Source organism: Ammospiza caudacuta, chromosome 3 (assembly GCF_027887145.1).
Source record: "Ammospiza caudacuta isolate bAmmCau1 chromosome 3, bAmmCau1.pri, whole genome shotgun sequence".
Classification (NCBI taxonomy): Eukaryota; Metazoa; Chordata; class Aves; order Passeriformes; family Passerellidae; genus Ammospiza; species Ammospiza caudacuta.
This window is the reverse complement of record NC_080595.1, coordinates 63,606,019-63,629,378: the sequence shown is the minus strand read 5'-3', so window position 1 is coordinate 63,629,378 and position 23,360 is coordinate 63,606,019. Positions and strand designations below refer to the sequence as shown.

At 39.7% G+C, this 23,360-nt stretch overlaps 1 protein-coding gene across 1 annotated transcript in view; it reads right to left on the bottom strand.

Moving 5' to 3' along the window:
* The window catches only part of ARHGAP18 (Rho GTPase activating protein 18), a 68,546-nt gene that overhangs the window by 28,845 nt on the left and 16,341 nt on the right, over positions 1-23,360 (bottom strand). The window contains exons 2-4 of the mRNA XM_058801323.1: positions 9,968-10,167; positions 7,497-7,732; positions 4,695-4,767 (exon numbers count right to left, since the gene is read on the bottom strand). Coding sequence (XP_058657306.1) covers positions 4,695-4,767; positions 7,497-7,732; positions 9,968-10,167 — 509 coding nt within the window. The remainder of the gene's footprint in view (positions 1-4,694; positions 4,768-7,496; positions 7,733-9,967; positions 10,168-23,360) is intronic.

The window sequence follows — 23,360 nt, the reverse complement described above, 5'->3', positions numbered from 1 at the left end:
CAGGCTACAGCTCTCTGTCAGGCAGTTGTAGAGAGGTAAGATTCCCCTGAGCCTGCTTTTCTCCAGGCTAAACACCCCCAGCTCCCTCAGCCTCTCCTTGCGCTCCAGACCCTTCACCAGCTCTGTTACCTTCCTCTGGCCATGCTCCAGCCCCTCAGTGTTCTTCCTGAATCAAGGGGTTCAGAACTGGACACAGAAACTGATGTGCAGCCTCTCCAGTGCTGAGTACAGAGGAAGAATCACTTCCCTAGACCTGGGACCATGATTCAGCCACTGGCTCCTACTCACACGAGACTGCAGCCTGTTCAAAGCTAATGCACCACAAGTGGAAGAAAAGTGGATGGAAATGGGCATGAGTTGTGAAGGAGAACCACGAACAATGCATATGTTTTGGTGTAAGAACGTTGTGCAACGTAATAAACTAATTTTTTTACACCGCTGTGGGAAATTTTTGTATGGCCAAGAGTAACTACCCTAAGCCAAGACAGAAAAAGGTTCCCAGAAAACAGTTACAGGTACAGCAAAAGCTAATTCTGAAGAAGGGAAAAGCCTGCAGAGAGGCTGATTAAGAGGAGTCAGGGAAGAAATACACTGATGGTATCAGTGGTCTGTAAAAGAACTGAGCTGCAAGCACACAATTCAAACAACATATGAAGCAGGAAGTTAAAAAAAAATTACAGCAATTCGCTATTTTTCTAAATTATATTTGCATCTTATTTAAAAACACCAAACTATTGCCTACATTATTTAGATCAAGTCCTGAAAATAACCTCAGTCAGCCAGGGCGAGACTCAGGGGACCTGACAGGCAAATGGCTGAAGCCACCACAGCCACTTTCTGGTAAGGCACAGTGCTTTACACAACCACTCCCACGTCAAAGAACTTACCTGAACTGAGACACTTTCAGGGAGAAAAGGTGGATTTGAGTTAATACTTTGACTCTACTTACAACCAACCAATGTTGCGAGAAGCATAACAGAACATATTCGTATTCTGCCAGTTGTGTGTGTTACTCATCACTTGTTTTTTCCAGAGTGGCTTCTGCTCACTTTCCACAGACCCCAAAATGCCTAGGGCATACGCTAAAGATTAAGCTGATCTTGAAACTAGAGCTGCTCCTTTTGGTAAAGAGATATCTGAGTCCTCAGTAACCAAACATACCCAAGGTCAAATTCATCCCTGACTCTGCTCCTTGGCATCCCTGCCTATATCCCTATATATTATGTAAACTGTTCAATGCATCCATACTGAATGAAAAGAGTTTCCTGCCCCCCCCAAAACTTTTGTCATGCTAATGTGGCCTATACCTGACCTACATACTTCCCACCAGCCTAGGAGGGATCTGATGTTAACAAACAAAAAGCAGTAGCTCCTATTTCAGTCCTCTGGTCCTACCAAGGTGTCATGTAAAGCAGATGTCTCAGGAGTGCTCTGCACATTTTAAAGATCTGCAAGTGCTGCTGTTGTGGGGAGTCTTTTCTTGGTTGTATAGCCTTGCTCCCATTGTAGTACATCCCTGAACTAGGCAGCAGCTGTAAGAGGAAGCAGCCTTGGTGCTCTGCCAACCTGCCAACCACATGCTATATTTAATGAGAGAAATGCAAGTGTGATGCAAAAAAATGCAAATATTGTCTATGAGGATGTGGAAACCATATTTTACATGAGTTCTGTACTCCTTCCTTAGTTCACAGAGCTATTTAACGATTACATAAAATGATGGGAATTCTTCAAGAATAAAACAAGGAAACATTGCAAGTATCAACTGTGCTATATCCCAATTTTGCAAGGGCATCTTGAGTATACACCAACGAAGCTAAGCTGACAGACCTTAATTTACAACTGGAGAGGTAGAATGATGTTTTTCTTTGACTGACGAAGCATTTTTCTAACATGTTAGTTCATAGATGGTTATAAATTGAAAATAAAAAAACTTGTAATCATTTCACTGACAACCTTACTTTGGCTATAGGATCCTCATTTATCATGTAAAATGAAAAGCAAAACCAACCTCTTTAATTAAAAACCATCAGATTACAGACTTTTTCCCAAGCAAACATTACTGGTCTTTACCCTTGTATTACACATGGTACACACAATTTGTTCATCCATTCTGTAGATTGTTATGCTTTCAAGCTGCCCTTATACAGAGGTTTTATCTATTATTCTTCCCCTGTAGCAAATTCTAAGTTCAGAAAAACAACTGCAGTCATAGTAAACTGACTTTTGCTACTCCCCTACTTCAGCTAATAAGTATTTAGCTTTTCATATGTTTTATTATTTTCTTTTTATTTCTTCAGAGGTCTCAACCAACACAGTTATTTACTCCTTTTCAAAGGATTCCAAAGAAAATTACTTCTTTTCTTTTATATCTATTGAACGTATTCCTAGCTTTGCAGGCCTTTAGTGAGTGTCATGGATTGTTAAAATGATAATGCCTTTTGAGAGCTTAGAACATTATTCCGAATTTTCTTTTTGTTTCCTGTAGACACACTCCATACCTACATGAAACAAAGGCACTTATTATTCTGTGAGTTTGCATATATTATTTAGTCAAGAAACAAGGTGTGTTGGACACAGAAAGAAGAAGAAAGGAGAAGAAAGGAGAAATGAGAACGGGTTCACATAGCCCAGGCATGCTCTAAAGGCAAATAATTAACAACTTCAGTCTGGCAGAAGCACTTGGGAATGCAGCATTCAAATATCTCATTAGGAACAGGTATCACCTTGGGAGTATGGCCAAAAAGAGTTTTTTACCATAGCAATTTTAAGATGTCTCAATTTAGGCTTTTTGTCTTTAATGTCTGAGATAATGTTCATATTTTTTCAGGTAAAACTGGGACTACTTCTGTGTCAAAGAGGGTTTCCATTTTAAATAATGCCCTTGGATTTATTTCATAAATATGTAGTACCTCTGAAATATCAGGCACTGTTTACTTTTTGCCTTAAATTCATTCACTGTTTGTAAAACACTAACTGGCTACTCTGGAGGACAGATCATACCACAGCACTGAACCAGATGCATGCTTTTAACACCACCAAACTTGCATGGTTGGACTGCAGATGGAACTGAGTTTTCCTTCCTGCTCCATCCTTGGGAGCAGAGCCCACTGTAGCACAGTGACTGGAGCAGGAGAGTATCAGGATGTCAGCAGGCTGCATTTGCCATCCACATCACCATCTGTGCTGAGGAGAGTAGCATATGGGACTTGCCTTTCAGAACTTCCCATTTCTGAAGGGTTCATCAGGGCCACAGGGAAAGAAAGAACCAGATGTGATAAAAAACTCTGTAATAATTGCTTGGTAATTTTCCAGCTCTGAATCCTACAGAGAAGTTTATTGACACAAGCACCAGGCATCTCTTCCTTCCCCTGTGCTGAACCAGCAGTCTGGCAGTCCTCCCAATTTTTTTACTGTTCTTATTAGAGTGAGGTTTGCTGAGAGGGCAGGAGGGAAATATACAGTTCTGGAAACACACAGATTCAGTGTTATTCAGGACTGGTTTATATTCATGTCTCCCAATTCAACTGCCATGCACATTTTGTATTGTCCACTGCTGTCTTCCAAGTCTAATTCTAAAGTAGCAATTTTTCCAAAATGCTGCTGGTCTGTATTCTAGAACTGAAGCAGAACTTTATTTGGTGGCTTAATTACAGCTAACTAACTTGAAATAGGTAACTTGATCTTCCTGCTTAGTGTGGGTATAGGGTTCAGTGTAGCATCCATGTGCTATCCAGTCCTCCAGAAGAAGCAAAAACCCCAACATATAAACAAAGCAGAGTAACAGTGCAGCATCTTAAAACTTAAATAGATGCCAGCTTAAAACTTAAATATATGCATCTTAAAACTTAAATAACCTGATACAGAGGTGTGTAGGGTGGTACAATAGACACAGTGCAACCCTTACTTTGAAGAAACCCATCATGATGCAGGACAGCCATCCTTTTACTACTGGAGCTGAAGAACAGCAGAAAGCTCTGTCGAAGTCTTTCATCGGAAATCATACGCTCAAAATACAAACTACGGAGTCAGCTAAGGACTTCTGTGATGCACTATCCTGACAGTGAGAGGAAAGGGTCTTCCATGGGTACTGCACCTCTCATTTGTAAGCACACACCACTGGACACAACCTAGGCACATAGAACACTATTTCATTTCCATATTACTTGAAAAGGTAAAGAACCTTTTTTCTTTAATTCCTGTTTTTCCTTTAATTTGAGCTACAGGTATATAGCTAGCTCTTATAGGTTTTTTTGATGCTTGAGTCCACACAGTTCTCTTTTTTTTTTTTTTTTTTGCTTATAGTCAATTCGGTTTTATTCTTTTGTATGCACTGATGAGTTTATGCATAGACCTTCACTTCCTGTACTGTACAGCAGAGACAGACCAGAAGCAATAAATTAAGGATCAGAAACAACCTGAGCATAAGCTGCAAGAGAAGATTTCTCCCAGACAGCTTGATCATAAGCTGATCCCTGACAATAAACTGGGTTTCTCAGTGGCTCAAAGGACATGACCTACAGGCACACTTAAAATTTTACACATCAACAATTCAGTCCAGAAAAGGTTTCTCATTATAAATTCATTTTATTTTGCTGAAAAGTTACTTATAATATGGCTCCATTTACTATCCTGTGCAGCTGAACATCTACAAACCAAAAGAAAAACAAATAAAATAGAGAGCAATTTGACATTACCTTTTGTTCCATCATGTGTTTCATTTTTGTTTTCACTTGTTCTCACAGCTGAAGGTTCACTTCCATCACAGACCTAAGAAAGGAACAATAAATATGCATGCCTATAAAAACCTAGTGCATGGGTATAGAAACTCCTTTGACTCTGTGCAGGATTAAAACACAAACACACACTCCTGCAATTCAGGGACGTGCAAAAGCACATCTCTGTGTTTCAAAAGAAAACCCCTTGCCAAAGTCTAAGGGGATCTGAAACCTAGGAAATTAAAAAAAGAAGTAATTAAATCAATTCTTCTTCTTCCTAGAAGGCTGCATGGGTGAATGACGTTATTTTCCAGAGTGGCAAAGAATAAGCAAATGCAGTCTGACCTGAAGCTGTAGTTTGCACTAGAAAGGATATGGAAAGGGAATCTGGAGATGATGTTTTGACTGACTCAGACCAAATTCCTTTCTCTTGAAAAAGCTTACATGGTTACCTCCCCTAGAGAGCAATCCCATCCCTTTTGCAGGGCAGCCTGACATTATCTGTGCTTACAGCTTAGATTTCCAGCAACAAAACCAGGACACTTTGAAGAGATGAAGAACAGGAAGGGATTTGAACCATCCTCTCCTTTCTGTAATGCTGCCCTTCCCAGTGTCAAGATGTGACATTTTGTGAACTGGATGACACCAACGATAGACAAAGTATTTCAGAACATGTAGAAAATCTATGCCCATATATATATGGGTACACATAGATTCATATACATTTTTACCCAGATACCATTTTTACTTTTTGGCTATTCAAATTAACAATTAATGTTTAGCACACTGTATTTCAAATAGTATTTTACTCAAGTAATTTGTAACTCCATACTTACTGAGAAGACAAATGCAAGTTTTAAAGACTTATCCTACTAGCACAATCTGTATTTTCACTTCTCTTCTTTTTTTTTTTTTTTTAATCAGGTATCTTGATAGGAGGAAGAAGTTAGCGCGATTGCCCAAAAAAATATCTCTGTTTCACAAAGCAGCAGAAGCAGAATGGGAAGCTGTCAGGGTACCAAAAGTCTAGCTTCTCTCTGGGAATAGGGCAGGAAATTCAGGAGAAACATTAACACAATTGTTGTGTTGATGCAAAACATCAACACTATTGTTTTACCTTTCCTCCTGCTTTCCTCCAGATGAAGGGAAGCTACAGGATTTTCAAAGGCTATTATTAAACTGGAATGACTTCATACAGCTGCAGGTGGCTTCAGTCCTCTTTTGTTATATAAAAAGCTTTCTAATGATGGGTGAGTAACAAAGCAGTGAGACTAGTTACCTAGGGAGGTAGTGGAAGCTACTTCCCACAGCCTTTTGGTGACAGATTTGGTGAATAGCCACAAGCAATGATGTCTGAACAATGATCTTGCTTTGGAGAAAGGAATGAAGTACACGTTTGAGGACCTATACTTGTATTATTTGTTTCTGTCAAGGAGACAAGTTTAGAAGGATGTTTTCCCCCCCAGTATTTCTGTATTTAATAAACAACCATTTGTTTTATACACCTTAAATGCCTAAAATAATTTCTCTTCTCAGTGGTGTCTTCAATATCAAAACATGTAGTTTAAGAGAAGAAAAATCTATTGAACACTGCGACATAGGATTTTCAAACATTACAGTATGTAGCTTACATACAGGGACATGAATATTTCTTGTGCTTTACTGAAATAAAAGAAAAAAAAAGAGAAATTATACTGCTTTAAGCTACATGATATTTTACCTAAATTGCTCTGCTATTAGATCTTGTAATTTTTAGGTAGAGTCAATTACAAATCAGATCTCAGAGAGCTTTTATGGAGTTAATATCTCTTTTGCAACCACAGGCAAAGCAGAACAGTGAAAGGGAAGTTGAGCCTCCAGAACACACCACTTCCTCCACTACACTTCAACTGAGTTTAGAAAGAGTTGCTGAAGGAGAGGAAGCTGCTGAGGGAAGGAGGAAATTAAATGCCCTCAAAATTCACCATGCTTTCCATCACCACAACACTGCACTGAAAGACAACATCAGCAGTGAGAACATGGGACAGAGCTGAGGACAGGTAACCCAGTCATGCCATAAAGTCTCATTCTTATGGCTGAAGATCTCAGTGCTCTGAGGTAGCAGAGAGGACACACACCCCTCTCCATGGAAAAGGGATTCTAATCATAGTCTCCATTTCCCTCCTTCCCTTTTCCTGCATATGGGAAAGGAATTCTCTTCAATATCCCATGATGGGAAACAGGGACCCTTCAGGGCCTGTCAGAGTAGCATCCCATACACAGTTTAACACATACATAGGCCCTGGCAGTTAGTATGGGGTTTACACCCCCAGCTGATAGGCATAAAGACCTAGCCAAAACCAAGAAGGTTAGGCTAATGCTCCATTTTCCACCCTTGTTTATAAATAAACAAACAAACAAACAAAAGCACCTGTAAGTAAGAGGTAATCACCCAAAGGTAAAAGTAGGCTTGTGGTAGCTCTTTGGATGATTGTTGTGATGAGTTTCGCATCCATGTGAAAAATAATTCCAATTAAAATGAGTGATTCCTTTATTCATCACCTTTAAGGTGAGGCAAATTACACACTTCTTTATAAATACTAAAATTGCTTAAAGCAATGTTGAATCTGGACAACCACCATCCCTGAAAATTTAGTGAAAAATTCCCTTGGGAATCAGTGAAGTTAGACCCAAATCTTCTGGAAATATCCCTTTCATGTGCCACTCTGCTCTCCCCCCCATCTGTACGTGTCTCTCTCTTCTCCCTGCCAGAATCAAACAAAACAACCGACAGGAACTCACTTTTCCCTTTGAGTCATTCTGTAGCCTGAAGATATCTCTGACATCAGGAATCTGGTGCTGTTTGTTTCTTTTCCTCATGGTTTGTGTAACGGTCTCCACTCGCTTTTCCACGGCAGCTTTCTGGGTTCGGGTCAGCGTGGATAAAAACACCATGCTTTCCAGGGAGTCGCCAGAGCTCTCTCCAAACAGATTTGACAAACCTGCCTCCTTCAGCCATTCTTCTTCCAGTTCTCCCTCTGAGCAATTTGAAGAGAAAAAGGCATAAACGTTGGCTTTTTATTACTGCCAAGCACATTGGATTTTAATGACACAACACACTTAATATAATTCACAGAAAAGTACCAAGGGGATACACAATTAAGAATTACTTACACTGTCATGACTCAGAAAAAAGCTATTGTTTCTAAAGAGCCTCAAAAGGCTTAATATATGATATCAAAGCTTTAAAGTAGTTAATCCAATACAGATTGCTATGTGGCAATCTTTACAATAATCTACAGCACTTCCATTAAAATCATATACCATTTTATAAATCTACCTAAATAAAAATGTGTATGGGGAAGCCTGAAAGCCAGATCATTGCTGCTCCACTGATTTTTAGTTCAATACTAAATCTTTTTAGCTCTCCTACTGACATGGTTCTGCCCACTTTTCTTGATACATTAATCCTACAGCCTTCCACTAGCTCAATTTAATGAAGGACAAACCAGCCTACACAAGTCACCTTAATGCTATTTTTTCATCAGTTCTTATGACATGGTCTCCAGCCTGATGACAGCCCACAGAACAATTTTTGCTTTAGTCTTAGAGCTGATAAGGTATCCTTTATTGACAGATCACTGCACATGAAAGAAGAGAAAGCTATTAAATATTGTCACCAATGGCAAAACTTCTGCTTCTGAAATCTGTATCACGCTAATGATATTTTCTATAAAACACTAAGTTCTGTCTGTAGCAGCTGAGGTTGTGCTGAATGCCAACAGATCTCTCAAACCTTCAAGCACTATTTCACCATTTATCAGATATCTAAAAATACTCCAAAGTTGGCATGTCAGCTTCACTATTGATTGCATTTTACCACTGTGCCCAGAGCACGTTCAAGCGGGCACCTTAATATTAACAGCATCCAGAAAACAGACACCAAAATTTAAGTATGAATTTTGCTGTGGTGTGCAGCCACATCCTGAGCCTCTGACAAGACTCTCAGGTTTTGCTATCAGGGCTGGAAAAAAGGGTTACACCCATGCTCCAGAGCAGCTGTGAGCAACCTCTCTCCCCTGCCTTGCCTTTGCCTGGCCAGTTTGAGGCAGGTCCATCAGCTAGCTGCAGCATCCCACAGGCTCAGGAGTACTTGTGCCCAAGAGAGGGGCTGCACATTAGGCAAGGTGTGGGCACGGTAAGATGTGCTTGAGATGGTAACTCAGCTGGGCTGACTCACTTGGGCTTCATGCCAAAGTCACCTGCAGTAACCAGGAGGAAGAAGGCTCCATATAAACCCAGTGGAAGTGGTGGGGCTGGGGGTGCAGAGCCTAAAGGCACAGCCACACCAGTGAGCTGCAGCAAGAGAAGAGGTTCGTGTACTGCAGAACAATGGGCTCTGCTGCTCTGGACAAAGCCCCATGGCTCCATAAGAAAAGCCCACAGCTCCCCAGTCACAAGGGTTGGCAGCCTTGCTGCTTTCCCCAGGGGCCACGTTGTTATGCTCCTCAGAGCAGTGACTTTTCAAAGTGCTTAGGGAGGCAGAAGAGCAAATCCCTTTGAAAGTTTATTCTTCTCACTCATGTGGAGTCCATATCAAAACACAAAATTCACCATTTTAATTTACATAACGTGGGTCTTGTAAGAATGGGAGAGAGGCAGCTACTGCATTGTTAAAAAATAATTTTTGAGAGAAAACTTAAATTAAGGACATTACTCCTCATTTATCTGAGACACAAAAACAAAATAAGAAAAAAAAATGCCCAACCTCTAAGACCATGCCCCAAGGAGTGGCCCATAATTCACGCTTCTGAGAAACACAAATAGTACAACTGAACAATCACAATAGTTACAAGCATAGAAAGTTACTCACTAAACTTAAATCAGTTAATCATTGGCTTGTCTTCTAAAGCGTGAGGTTTCTATCCCAATAGCTACAATAACGAACAACATACACAAAGAGTAAAAGGGTAAGTTAGTCCAACAGTAAACTGCAAATAGTTCAGCTGTTGTGATTTGCAAGCACAGGCACCTTTCTGATATTCTGCAAGTACCATTCAAAGAAAAATCAGCCTTTTACTTGTCTCTAATAAAACTGTCTGTCAGGGCACTGTCTGTTTCTGGAGAAGCAACAGAATTTTCAAAGCAGATGTTCAGGAAAGTGACCTCCTTTTTTGATCTGCCTTAGGTAGGTGCCATCTCTTGAAATAAGACTTGAAGAAAAATCCCTAAATCAGCAAACTGATGAACATTGACAGAACAGATTTCATTACCATCTGGCTCTTTCACTACAAGTGCTACTCGTTCCTCGTGATTATTTCCTCTGGTTTCATGGATGTTTTCAAGTTCTTTCCAGTAGTCATCCATAGACAGTTCATCCAAGGAGTCCTGGGATCCTGAGCGGTCAAACGATGCTCCATCAGGGATCTTCTTGGAATGGTCATGGTTCATTGTATACTGTCCAGACCGACGGCTATAAATGTAAATCAAGAAGAAATTTTTGTAACATCTTAAGATACAGGATGTATTAATATGTGTAAAGGCACAATGAGTTGTGTCAAAGTATCAAAACAAACCACTGTCAACAAGCAAACCAAGATACTAAAAATTACTTTTAGTATCTGGAATATATTTTCAATCTAATATTTCTGCTCTATCTCCCCATCTGGAACAGTACGGGAGTCCGTCTTAAAAAGGAAAAAATGAATCCAAGTTCTAGTAATCCTCATTACATATACCTTCAACTCTTCAACAGTCAAGTCCACAAAATTCATGGCACATGTCTTCCCAGAATCATCACTTAAAGAAATTTTCAAAAGTGCATTTCCGCCTGAGTAAATTCTTACACCCTAACAGTACAATTACTGTCTCCCTTTGCTATTCTGCTTTTATTTTTTGTTAATACTTACTCTTTTATCTATGACCTTAATTACAGCTTAGAAAGGACAATGTAGAATTACTGCAGTTACAGTTTGTGAAGTAAACTGGTGAGCCCAAATGTTTAATAAAGAACATAGAAACTATTTGTTTCTATCTTGCTGCCTCTTTGGCTGAAAGCTTACCATTTTTACAGTTTGAAGTTAGTGGTTTTTGGTTCACCCTGCAAAATGTACAATGCAAAGGCTCCCAAAAGGATCTTTCACCTTAAATATAGCTGCAGCTACAAAAAAGAAACCAACAAGCTGAAACTTCTAGGTGTCATTTTGACCTCATTAAGTCACTGGCAAAAATGATCAGTGACCTAGTAAAGAATTCAGCTAAAAAAGGACACAGGTTGCAATGATGTCATTGAAGTTACAGGTCACCCTTACAGTTAAATATACCAAATCAAAAGCCACAAACTGATTCAGATTAGCAGTTGATTACATGAGTAGTATCTGATTTAACTTCACAGTTATCCCTACTTTTTGTAGAGGTAAGACTGGACATTGATGATTTTCAGTAATTTTTTTTCTAAACTACTGCCGTAGTATCAAAATGTGTACCAAAATTCTTCCTTTTATTAAAAAATAATTGCTTTGTATTTCAGGAAGAGCTTCAGAGTCTTATATGTCTGAATTTGTCTCCTCATTCTAAAAAAGAAGACACGGTTTGAGGTTAAGTAATAAATACTACTCATTCTTAGAGAAAAAAACATATCAAAGACCAAGCAATGTGGATTTATCACAATGTAAACATAGTAAATTAAATCCTACCTTCCTATCTAACTGACTTGGCAAGTTTATGTAGTATTAAAATGAAAGTTTCTTGTCCTTACATTTTATCTCAGGACAACTGAGGCTTGTCAGCTGCCCCTAGGTAAAACAGCCATGCCTTTCTCTCTGAAGATAAGCTCCTTGTGTGTCCAAGCCACAAATCCTTTCACACCAGACATGCTTGATTCTCTGATAATACTAACCATATGGACTTTGCCTTTAAAAGTAAAGAGCCTTATGGAAGAACTCCGAGTTTCTACACACCCTGTGTCTCTGATCCGAGTGCAAGTTAATAAATGACAATTAATCACCAAGCTAATGTGCACCTCAACACCACTGCTTAACCTGTCCTTACTTGAAAGCTGAGGGGAAAACAAACAAAACCATTAAGGACTGTTCCGCTTTTGCATCAATGGCAATAACACCACCATGCTCACAGTGCACGTTACCCAAGAAAGACAACTTCTCTGTGCAGCTACCTCAGTTCTTAAACTTCTCCTGCCAGGCGTGTCCTGTGTGTGACCTGTGCTGCTGTGAACTCAGCCCTCATCATTGCAGAAAGATCTTCATGGAGTCACAGAAGTGTCCCCAGTAGGCAGCTGGGGTGCTGAGTGAGGTCAAAGCAGGACAGATGTCCCAGCCTCTGACCAGCTGTCCTTTCTCCTTCAGCTGGAGGTGCTCACAGCAGACTGAGTCTCTCTCAAAAATACACTCTGGACACTCAAACTGCTGTCTGAAGGACGTCAAATTGCAGCTTATTGTCACTCAGTTTAACCCTGTGGAGCTGCTCAGCAGCTCTTGGGTGGCCTTTTACCTTTGGAACAACCTGCTCTTACTGATCCACCTCAGCTGAAATTTAACCACCACCACACACCATGAGAAAATAAAACTTAACAGACTAATGCATTACAAGCATGCACTTTGAGGAGCTCTGGCAGGCTGAGGTGGGATAGACTCCAACATGCTGTGGCTCTGTGCCACATTGACAGGGCAGAGCTACTCCAGTCCTTCTATAAAAGCCAGGCTTGTCACCTTCTCCAGACTAAGCTCTGTCTCTAACAAAGACGCCTGTGTCCTGAAATGCAGAGCTGACACTCAGCACAGAGCACTCAAGGCCATTTTCAGGGTTCTATGAACATTTGCTGTACATCACAAACACTCCATTAACTCTCAGAGACACCATCCTGCCCTTCAGGCTCTGGTCACAGGGCTCCTCTGCTCCACCAAATGTAAGCAGCTTTTCTAGCAAGGCTCCTCCTGGCCTGACCTTTCCACCCCTCATCAACAAACCAATACAGCAACTCCTAATTTTGAGCAGGAAGTACTGCCTTCTTGTGAAAGCCCTCTGAGGCTTAACATCAATGACCAGGGGATCCTGATGAGAAATATTCATACAAAAACCTCACCACTCTGCTGTGAACTTGGAATCTCTCCTTCAATATCTGTGTTGCTTTAGGCTCATTCTCAGCTGCCAGCCTCAACCCCAGCTCCAGCAAAGCTTGAGTTCCTCACGAGCCAAGTGCCACACCACTCCCACTCCACTCACCGATTCCTTGTCTTCCCTCATCAGACTCAACCAACTCCCTATCCCCAGTATCTATCCAGACTGCAAACCTTTTCAAAGACATCTGCACTTGCTCATAGACACAAGTACATGTCTGTGGGCTGGGACAGACAGAGGCTCAGGTTCAGAGTGAACAACTGCTAAAGCTCCAGCGGACAGAGCTGGATCAGATCCTTTTTTCACTTCACTTGGTTCAAGGTTTCTTGCCTTGCGTACTGCCCCAGAGAAAAGATATTGGTGAAGCAGTATTTGGTGCATAATCTACACAGCCATGGCTCCAGGCATCTTCATCTCTGTCTCTCCTATGAATCTCCCCAGGGGTACAAAAAGGTACGAACAGAACCTTTTGAAGATAATGAGGACAGTCTTCATACTTGATCTACCTTGGTGTAGATGAGAAAAATAATTTTAAAATTTCACAGCATATGGGAAAATAGGCTGCCAATTAATATTTTTATTTTTAGACATCTGTTGACAAGAGGAAGAATATGGGTTTTCTGCTGTGACCTTCCATAAAATTCAATCCTTCTCCAAACTTATCCTCAGCAAGCATTTGTTGTATATTGCACAAGAGCAATGCAGAGGTGGAAAAGTTAAGGACAAGAAGAACACAGAGAAGGGAAAAAGTAATCAGTCTTAGTAATAATATAAGAATCTGAGAGATCTTTTAAAATATAATTAATGTCACATGTACAGGCTTATAAAAAATTATTTTAGAAGTATTTCAAACGCCCCATGGTACAAACTTTGAAATTTTGTAGAAAAGTGATTTCCAAAAAACCATCAGTAGGAAACAAATATGGCTCATGAAAAAAAAAAGCTTTTACTGCAGTGGGAGAAAATAGGCTACTTCTCCAGTACATTGTTGTTTTCAGGTGTCCAGTTTATGTACTTAAAATTTGAAAAAAGCAGCTGCTTTTCACAAGGACCTTAAAGGAGATCTCCTTTTCTCCCTCTAGAAAATGTAAGGTACTGTTAATGCACACAGTCACTTGAAGCAATTTTTAAGCATTTCAGATTACTAAATAGCAAGCTTACTCACCAGCAGTTTCATCACCCCCAGAAAACTCGTATTTTTATTAAGGTCGTAACTAACAACACACTCAAACTCCATTAAAACCTTATTAACATCTATTTCCACTTACTTGTAAAATAGTTTACTCTTCAAACAGCTTTACAGGGAGCAGTGCAATACTCTTATTTCCAGACGGCACAGTCAGTTCTGACCTCTGATACTCAGACATTGACCTTTGCAGCCGATGAGATTTTTGCCTGTTTATCTCAGTACAAAATAGAGCCCTCAGGCATAAAACTCATTCTTCAATATAGTTATTGAAGTCTTTTACCAGATTTAATATTCTTTTCCCAGCCACCAGAGATACTTTTTTTATTGGAAACATCAAGGATGCAAGACGAAGCACTGCAGGTCCTCCAGAAGGAAGCCATTAAAAACAATTCTTGTAACGAACACCAGTCACTACATTTACAAGGGAAAAAAACAGATTTGGGTTACTTTACTAAGTACTGATGTGCTTCATGTTGTGGCAAGCACTTAAAGGAGAAGACCTGTGCACAAATTGATGCTTATATAACTTAGATCAAAGTGCTTATATAGTTTGAGTTATAAGATATCAGTATAACCTAATATATCTTTATAACCTGATATCAATATAACCAAAATCATGACTCTTTATATATATATATACAACCTAATACCTATATAACCTGATATAAGTAACTTACTATACAATGTAATGGCTAGGTTAACTAGTTTCTTAATGCTGAATAGACAAGAAAATAAGAAAAAACTCACCAGATGGATAGCTTTAGAGATAGGTAAGTATAGTACTAATGAACAATTGGCAAGGGCAAAGCCAATTTGCCACAAAACAAAGAATTTAGGCTGGTTAAGACCAGACAGACCAAGGAACATCATAGCCGGGCATGCTCCAAAGACAAAGATGAAAAGTTCAGATGTGAAGAAGACCTTGGAAGCATTCAAAGATCCCCAACAACCCCAAATTGGGGAGATGCAAGCAGCGCAAAAGAACACTCTAATAACCATGAGTAATTTACATACCACACTATGTAAATTACTTCTGACACATATGAGATGATGCTGCAGTGACACAGCAATACTAAGCAATACTTACTCTATAAATATACCACAGCACTTGACAGGGGTGGGTGAGCTAAGAGGAGATATCCCCCTCACCATCAGGGCTGCAAGAAACAAATACCTGCTCTGCAGACATCAGTCTATGGGGATTTATTTCCATATGTTTTCTTTACAGCCTTTCCTTCTGTAACCAACTGTGTCCTTTCTCGGCCTTTAAGAAAATATGACTCTTTACATTGATCATTGATTTATGCCATGATAAAATTGTGCTTTTTTTTCCAGTTCTGTCACCCAGATTTTGATTTCCTCAATAATCATTTTATAACAGTGCAGCTGTCTTTATTCCTTATCTTCTTCCCTGTGAAAACTGTATTTCCCGTCTGTTCCACTGCCTTTTTAGCAGTTCATAATTGACATTTGTCATGTGTAAACTACAACAGCTAGAGATGAATCTAAGTTTTTAAGGTGCACTTCCACTGGCATTTCAGATAAATTCACTTTGCAGAAAGCTAATTTCGTCCTCAATCCCATTTTTCTACTTGAAGGACTATGTTGTGTTCTAAAAGAGTGAGTAACAAGAAAAAATATAATCTTCATCATTTTTGTAGTGGTAACCACTAATTTTGCATCTGAATATAACCTTTCAAGATAGTTTGGAGTTTGTCTCCCCAAGTAACCATTGCAGATGATGGGGCCCTGCCCTCCTGCAGGTGGCTGAACACCTGCCCATAGGAAGAAGGGAATTAATGCCTTGTTTTTATTTGCTTGTGCGCATGGCTTTTGCTTTCCCCATTAAACTGTGTCTCTCTCAAACCCATGAGTTTTCTAGCTTTTATGCTTCCAATTCTCTCCCCAGTCCTGTTGGTCAGGGAGTGACTGAGTGGTGCTTGATTGCTGGCTGGTCATAAACCACAACATCAAGTAATTATTTGTCAAACTGAACTATTACATATCCTTAAACTGTACACTGAAAATACAATGTTTGGCCTTAAAAGTGTCTTTAAATCCTAGCCATTAACCATTGCGGTTGGAATTCTTGTACAGGCAATATCTTGAGCACTGCTGCCCTTCACACACATTTTCTGGCACTGCAACAAACTACCACTTTACTTAAGAGGTACACAAAACAACAAAAACATATCTGAGTACAGCTACATTACTGCAGCAACTTCTGAAATGTCCATACAAAGAGAGTCAAAAAAGCTATTTAGCAGTATTACTGCAGCCACAAATTGAGCTGATAATGAGGCTCACTGTTTCTGGACATCACACCAACACACACATGTGTTAACCTGATAAAAAGGCACAAAGAGAGGTGAAGCCAGCTGCTCAAACTCATGGTGTAAACAGGGACAGAAACAAGCAGAATTCTCAGATCTCTGGAGCCTTTCACCACTGGACCACTGAGTGTTAAAGACTGAGATCTGACCCCATGGCATACTGCAAGACAGATAAAAGGAAGCATTGCTTTTGTGGGTTTGTGATCGACTCCAGCACTGTGGCTATAAATAAAACAGCACTCTCAAAGAACAATAATCTTGTTGACATAGGAGTTACAAAGTACAGTAATCTGTGTAAGTAATTTTAAGTTTGGATAGCACAAAGGCTAGCTAAATTGAAACAACCAAAAAAATGCCTTTGAGTACTAGTACTGGTTCATTCTGAAAACTATTTACTGAGCAATCACACCCATGAGACGCTGTGCCCTTAAACATAAATACAGGACTTCTTAAGTCCTGTCTAATCTAAACAACTAAGCAGACAAGGAGAGGAAAACTGTGTGCTCTCCTGTCTCACTTCTCATTCTGAATGCTGAGCTACAAGAAGTGTGGGAATAAGTCAAGCTCCTAAACCCAAAGCTCTCCCCATCCCTCCCCTCCTTTCAAGAACCCAAGCAGCACCACAAGATGCAAAAACTTCTTAACTGAATTAATCAAGAAAGCTCTAATCCAATGGCTACCTGTGGCTGCAGCTCCCCCATTCTTGGCTGGATCGCTGACCTGGGAAGTGATTGCCAGACTTTCCTACAGCCATGGCACCTACCAGAAGGGCATCCTGATTTTTCATGATTTCTAGGAAAAGCTGCAGAGTGTTTTTGTTACCAAATCACTTATCCTAGTGGTTTCAACCCAATGTTTCAGACACTTCTGACACACCACCCCTTCACACAATATCTACCATTTTGCAGTGGAGTTTTTAACATTTTTCAAAGCCTTCTTCTGTTAAAAAAACAAATCAAATTGGAACTGGTGCGGCTACCAAAGCAGGTTGTCCTACAACAACTGAATTTTACATAAAGCCAGAGAGTAGTGACACTATCTAAATTAAAATAAATTGTTTTCTGAAAATGAAAATGTCATCTTTTTACAAGAATTGATATATTAAAAAAGGAGTTTTAAAATTTAATTGATCGTTAAAACCTCCCGTTGCAAACAAAAGCTGGTATCATAACCTTTCATAAAAAACAGGTAAACCTTGAGCAAGACCAAGTCTGGACTCTTGGTGTCCAGAACAATGTAAAAATACTTCTTACCACCCTTAAAGTGCTTCACGGCTTTTACAAGCATTAGAGAAACCTCAGTGTGGGCTTGTATGGCTGCTTTTCATTCTACCTCCTAAATCTTGTCACGTATTGGAACAGCTGCATCCTTTCTTTTCTACCTTTTGTGACATATGCTCTTTCCATGACTGACTGCAAACTCTACTGCAATTCATTCTTTTCAAGAGAATCATACAGAGCATGGAGAAATAACAGTAAGGAAGCAACATAATTTAACAGTATTTTTCATGAAGCGATACATAGCATTCCTTCTCTCCCACATTAAATAATTTCATTTTGGCTACTCTGTAACCTTATGGAACATTTTGAATGTCAAATGCAATCAAACTTGCCCAAAATCCCCCTTAAGCTCCAAAGAAAAGCCAGAGAAGTAGGAACTGAGGCAAAGCTCTGTTTTTCCAAAGAGTACAAAGTGATTGCAGAGAAGGTATAAAACAGCACTCAGTTTCTAAATTAACATAAAAAAAGGCTGAGCAAAGAGAATCAGGTCTCTCAGGATTTTTTGTAATACCATCAGCTGCTGTTAATACCTGCTCAAAACTGCTCTGGAGATTAGCAACAACAACAACAAAAAAAATCCAACAAAGAAAACCAAAACCAAACAAAACCAAAAATCCAGAAAACCCCACCAACTGGCATTTTAAACCTCTCCATGAATAATAAATACAAAGCAGGCCAAAGTTAGGGTTGCCAGACTCTAAGTTTAAATATATATATATATATATATATATATATATATATATATATATATATATATGTATACATACATACCATATTGCTTCCAGCCACATCCTCATTACTATTTATATAAGATTTTTTTTTACCTTCATGCACATAACCTTACTACTTTCCTAATCCCACCCGCTTGCTGAAGAAAATAGGAAAGAAACTGTGGCAATGGCACAGGCTATTACACTTAACATTCTAATCCACTGCACCAGAAATGGCAGATTCCAGGTACAATGCCAAAACTTAATCTGCCTGAACTATATGCAGCACTTCTAAGAAGATTAAAATATTTCAAGACATTTCCTTTGACAGGACCTCATGTTCCTACATTGGGGCTCTGTTTTCCACTTCCGATGACATAAATTATAATTACGGTAAGCTAATAAATTTACATACTCTATTTAAAATGAATAATAAACTCACCTTGAATATTGTATGCATTTTCAGCCACAATCAGAATATATTCACAGTCAGAATATAAGGATGATATTAAATTATTAGAGGGCGTCCAAAGGAGGGCAACAAAGATGGTGAGGGGGCTTGAGGGGAAGCTGCATGAGGAGCTGCTCAGGTCACTTGGTCTGCTCATCCTGGAGGAGACTGAAGGGAGACCTCATTCCAGTTAGAACTTCCTTGTGGGGGGAAGAACAAGAGCAGACACTGATCTCTTTTTTGGGGTGACCAGTGACACGACCTGAGGAAATGGCCTGAAGTTGTGTCAGGGGGATTTAGTTTGCATATCAGGAAAAGGTTTTTCACCCAGGGCGGAGAGGGTGTTTGGGCACTGGAACAGGCTCCCCTGGGAAGTGATCACAGCACCAGCCTGACAGAGTTCAAGAAATGTCTGGACAATGCTCTCAGGCATATGGTGTGACTCTTGGGGATGTTCTGTGCAGGGCCAGGAGTTGGACTCAATGATCCTTGTGGGACCCTTCCAACTCAGCACATCCTGTGATTCTGTGGTTCTGTTACAGATCACTGGCACCCCAAGTAAGATGTGAATGAAAAGAGGTGCTAGAACTATAACAGCCACACATCTGGACAGTTGCCAAAGGAGTTATTCACTAAGCCATCTCAGGCTGTTTCAGGGAAAACATGACCTTGTTCCACTCTACACAAAGCGAGAAAGAATTCAGGACAGACAAGTACAGCCATAAAGCCTCTCCCCACAAAATGACTGCATCAGCTGTGTTTCCTTGGTTTTGGGGGTACTGCTGCATTCCAGCATCCAAGCTGTTCAACTCAATGCATGCTTTTATCTTTATTCTACAACCATAATATGCAGAAGTCTGCTTGTTTCTTTTAGAAAAAGGTGATTCTCAAGGACTCAGATTTGGAGATTATTTAAAACCCCAAAACATTATGACATAATGTATTATCAGACTTACAATGAAATTATCATAATCTAGCTAAACTGAGAAGAGGAGAAATTGGTTTTGGCTTTACTTCTGTACAAAATGAAGTCAACTGAATTGTCTCAGGTCCTGACATTCTGACCCTCTTAATTCTCATTTGAATGAAAACTCTTAGAGGCTTAGGATTCACATTCTTATTTTTTGCACATACTTATCCATTTCTGCTCCAAATCATGTATTTCAGAAAATCAGCTATTCCCGGAGAGCAAAATCCAGAAGGGAAAACAAGGGGACAATGGAATGTGGGTAACCTGTTTAGGTAAAATCACAAAAGTGGCACCACAATAGGATCTGGTTTTCAAGTCACACACACCTTTGGAAAAGCTGGGACAGCTCACCCTGTCCCAAGTCCCACTGAATGAAAACAGAAGTCAATTTCCAAACTCAACAAACGCTCATTATATTTCCCTTATAGTCAACCCTTATTGTGTTTAAACCTATAGTTTAAATAAAAGAAAAACTGCCTACAGCTAGGAAAATAAGAACAAGAAGGGCCTCATATGAATCTCCTTTGTCACATGTTTGGCTCTGTCCCATGGTCAACTGACCTACCTTTCTCATTCCTTCCAAATGCCTTCTATATCACCTGGCTTCATATGGGCACAGCTGTTTTCATTTGTAATTTTGATTCTTTTAATTCTCTACAATCTATATCAATGACAAAAATGTGGGCAAAATACGTTCCCTGTAACCACCCTCATGCTGCTTATTGGGAAAATACTCAAGCGTAAAATACACATTTTAAAACTACACTTTTTTCTGTAATCTTCCAAGAAAACCACTGGAACTAATCTTACCCCAAAGAAGAGAATAAAGCCTGTGTGAGACCACTTCAAGCTCCACCAATATCAAAGAGAATAAACTAGGAAGTGAAACAGATACAGTATTTGTAATTCCATTATTGAGAGGCAGAGAGGAAAGATTTAAATAATTTATTTTTCTTTTCACGCTGGAAAAAATAAGCATGGCAACAAAGCCCAATTTAAGATATCCTGGCAAATACGAAGACCATTTAGTAAAGTACCATTACAGCCATGAAATTATACTGGAGTTACTTTTGTGCCCTTAAAAGCAATTAGTTCTCTAAAATCATTAGCTCTTACCATTTTAAAGGACCTCTTAGTTAGGCCTATAACCCTGTTACTTGCCAATATAAGGCTTACAGCACCACTCAGTAATTTTGTTTATGCTTGAAGGGAATTGGCACGCATTCACAAGCAATTTATTACAATATAATCCTTACATTCAGAATAAATTGTAAATGAATTTTTATGAGCAATCCCAAAGAAGGAAATTCATGAAGGAATCTAAAGAGGTTTTGTAAGGAAACCTCTTTCATTGTCCAAACAAATCACCAACAAAGACCTAGTAAGACAAAGCAGATAAAACTGGTCTCAGAGAAGCTGGACAAGGGAGGGAGAGGAGGATGCAGCAAGGGCTGAGGAGAGCAGCATGAGCAAGGTGGGGCAGCACTCAAGGATTCTGAGGGATACAGGTCTGTTCAGACGCAAAAAATAAGAGATGCTTAACAGCAAAGGGGTAGGAGAGAGGGAGGCCTCAAGGATGCTGCAAGGAATGGACCATCTGGGTTTAGTTCAGGCTCAGCATATGGAAAGTGGCATTTGCCAACAGCTTCAAAAGTGGTGGCTGGGATTTCACCTACTGCCAGAGGAGCTAACACACAATGCTGCACACGCCTCTGCACATGAGGCAAACCTGCTCTGAGAAATTCCTTTAATAGCAGGCAGGTAGGGTGTGCCACAGCAGGAGCAAAGGGCAATGCAGATGTGCCCTGATCCAGCTGTTTCCTCCACACCCTCCCCACAGACCCACTGCACAAAGAGGGCAGTGGAGAAGCCCATTCCCACCTCAGCAAAAGAAAAGAGGCTGAAAAGTGCATCCAGTGGCAATTTTGACTTTTTATCTTTCAGGGCAATGGCTAAAGCTGTGAGTCTCTGCAACGTCTCCTTCCCTATCAAATTCCTTCTTCTAAGCAAATATTCCTGGGAAATACCTGTTCCAGATTTGCAACAGCTGAACTGTCTGCAGAAGGGTACTGCAGACCCATGCCAACCTGTGCTCTGTTACCTGTGCTAATGAGCACTTCTAAAGGCTTCTCATCCTATGAACAAGCAAGGAACTCATTAAACAAACCAAAATTACATTAATATACTCCTTTCCTCCTAATTTTTCTTGGGTAGTTCTTAAATGGCAGTAGGTAGCCAAGCAAGCAGGAAGCAGCTCGGAATCACAGATTTTTTTTCTCTCTGTCACCCTCTGTTGCTACATCTGTTTTCTCAACATCAGCAGAAAGACATAAAAATGTGTATTTTTTTTCAACCAAGGCCCCTGCAAAGCTTTGCTGGTACTTGTATGCATAGCTATGTCCCTTCACCTACAAATTACAAATACAGATGCAGAGCTACCAGTCTGGATACACAGATGTGTTTGTGGGCAAATGTGGAAGGCAGCCTACCACAGGGCTCACTGCTGTTATACCTGCCCACAAGCTGTGAGCTCCAGGGCTTGAATACAAAACCAAAACTTCAACGAAAAGGATCTGAAAGAACTTTGGTTTTGTTCCAGGAGAGGGGCAAGGAGGGAAAGAGAACATAATAGAAACCAAATAACAGAGGGAAAACAGACATGAAACGAACACTGGAAATTAAGAGAAAAATACACAAAACATCCAAATTAAATATTGATCATTTAACTGAAACAACCATTCAAAATAAAAAAACAAACCCTAAAAAACCCATCTCATGTGTATGTAATTATTATTTGATCACAGTTTCACACATGTAGTCCTTGTTTCTCATTTCCACTACCAGCATTCCATTTTTTTAATCTTTACTCTTAAATGTGATTTTTTTTTTAGTGTAAGCAGCCTCCATTCCAGGTGGGTACCTAGGTAGAAAGTGCATCAAAACTTAACACAGTTAGGAAAGACTGCTGTCATATTTTAAGGCAGCAAGAGGGATTGTATAAGTCTGGTCAGAAAGAGAAATGTGACAGTCGCTACTTGCTCTGCAGCTGAAAAGAAAAAGTGCTGCTAGTAAAATGACAAAAAAAGGGAAAAAAAACCCCAAACAAACCAAAAGAGCTTTTACCAACTTTACTTTAAATTACACTCATCAAAGAGGATGCAGATGGAATCTGCAAGAATTCTGGTATTTCGATATTAAATACAGGTAGTAATAAAAAAAAAGTCCATGTTTAGTTTTGCAAATTATCTAGTTGATGTCTCTTAATACAAATTATTTAGGAAAATTCTTTGTTTTCCTCCCTAACCAACATCCCTTTATTTACCAGCATCTTAAAAACATGAAGATATTGGTTTCTAAGTTAACATGTGGTGCCCTACGTGGTTTTTCAGCTGATAACATTTTCCATGATGACTGTTCTAAAGAGATATCAGTCTATTTTGAAAGAAATTGATCCATTGTGTGAGACACCATGAATCTGGCTTTTCAACATCATTGCATCATTAATATCAGCCATAACTCTTACTGTGCATTCCCAAACAAAATACTTCAGTGGAGGGCTAACTGCCAGCAAAAAATGCAAGTAAAAATTACATTCCC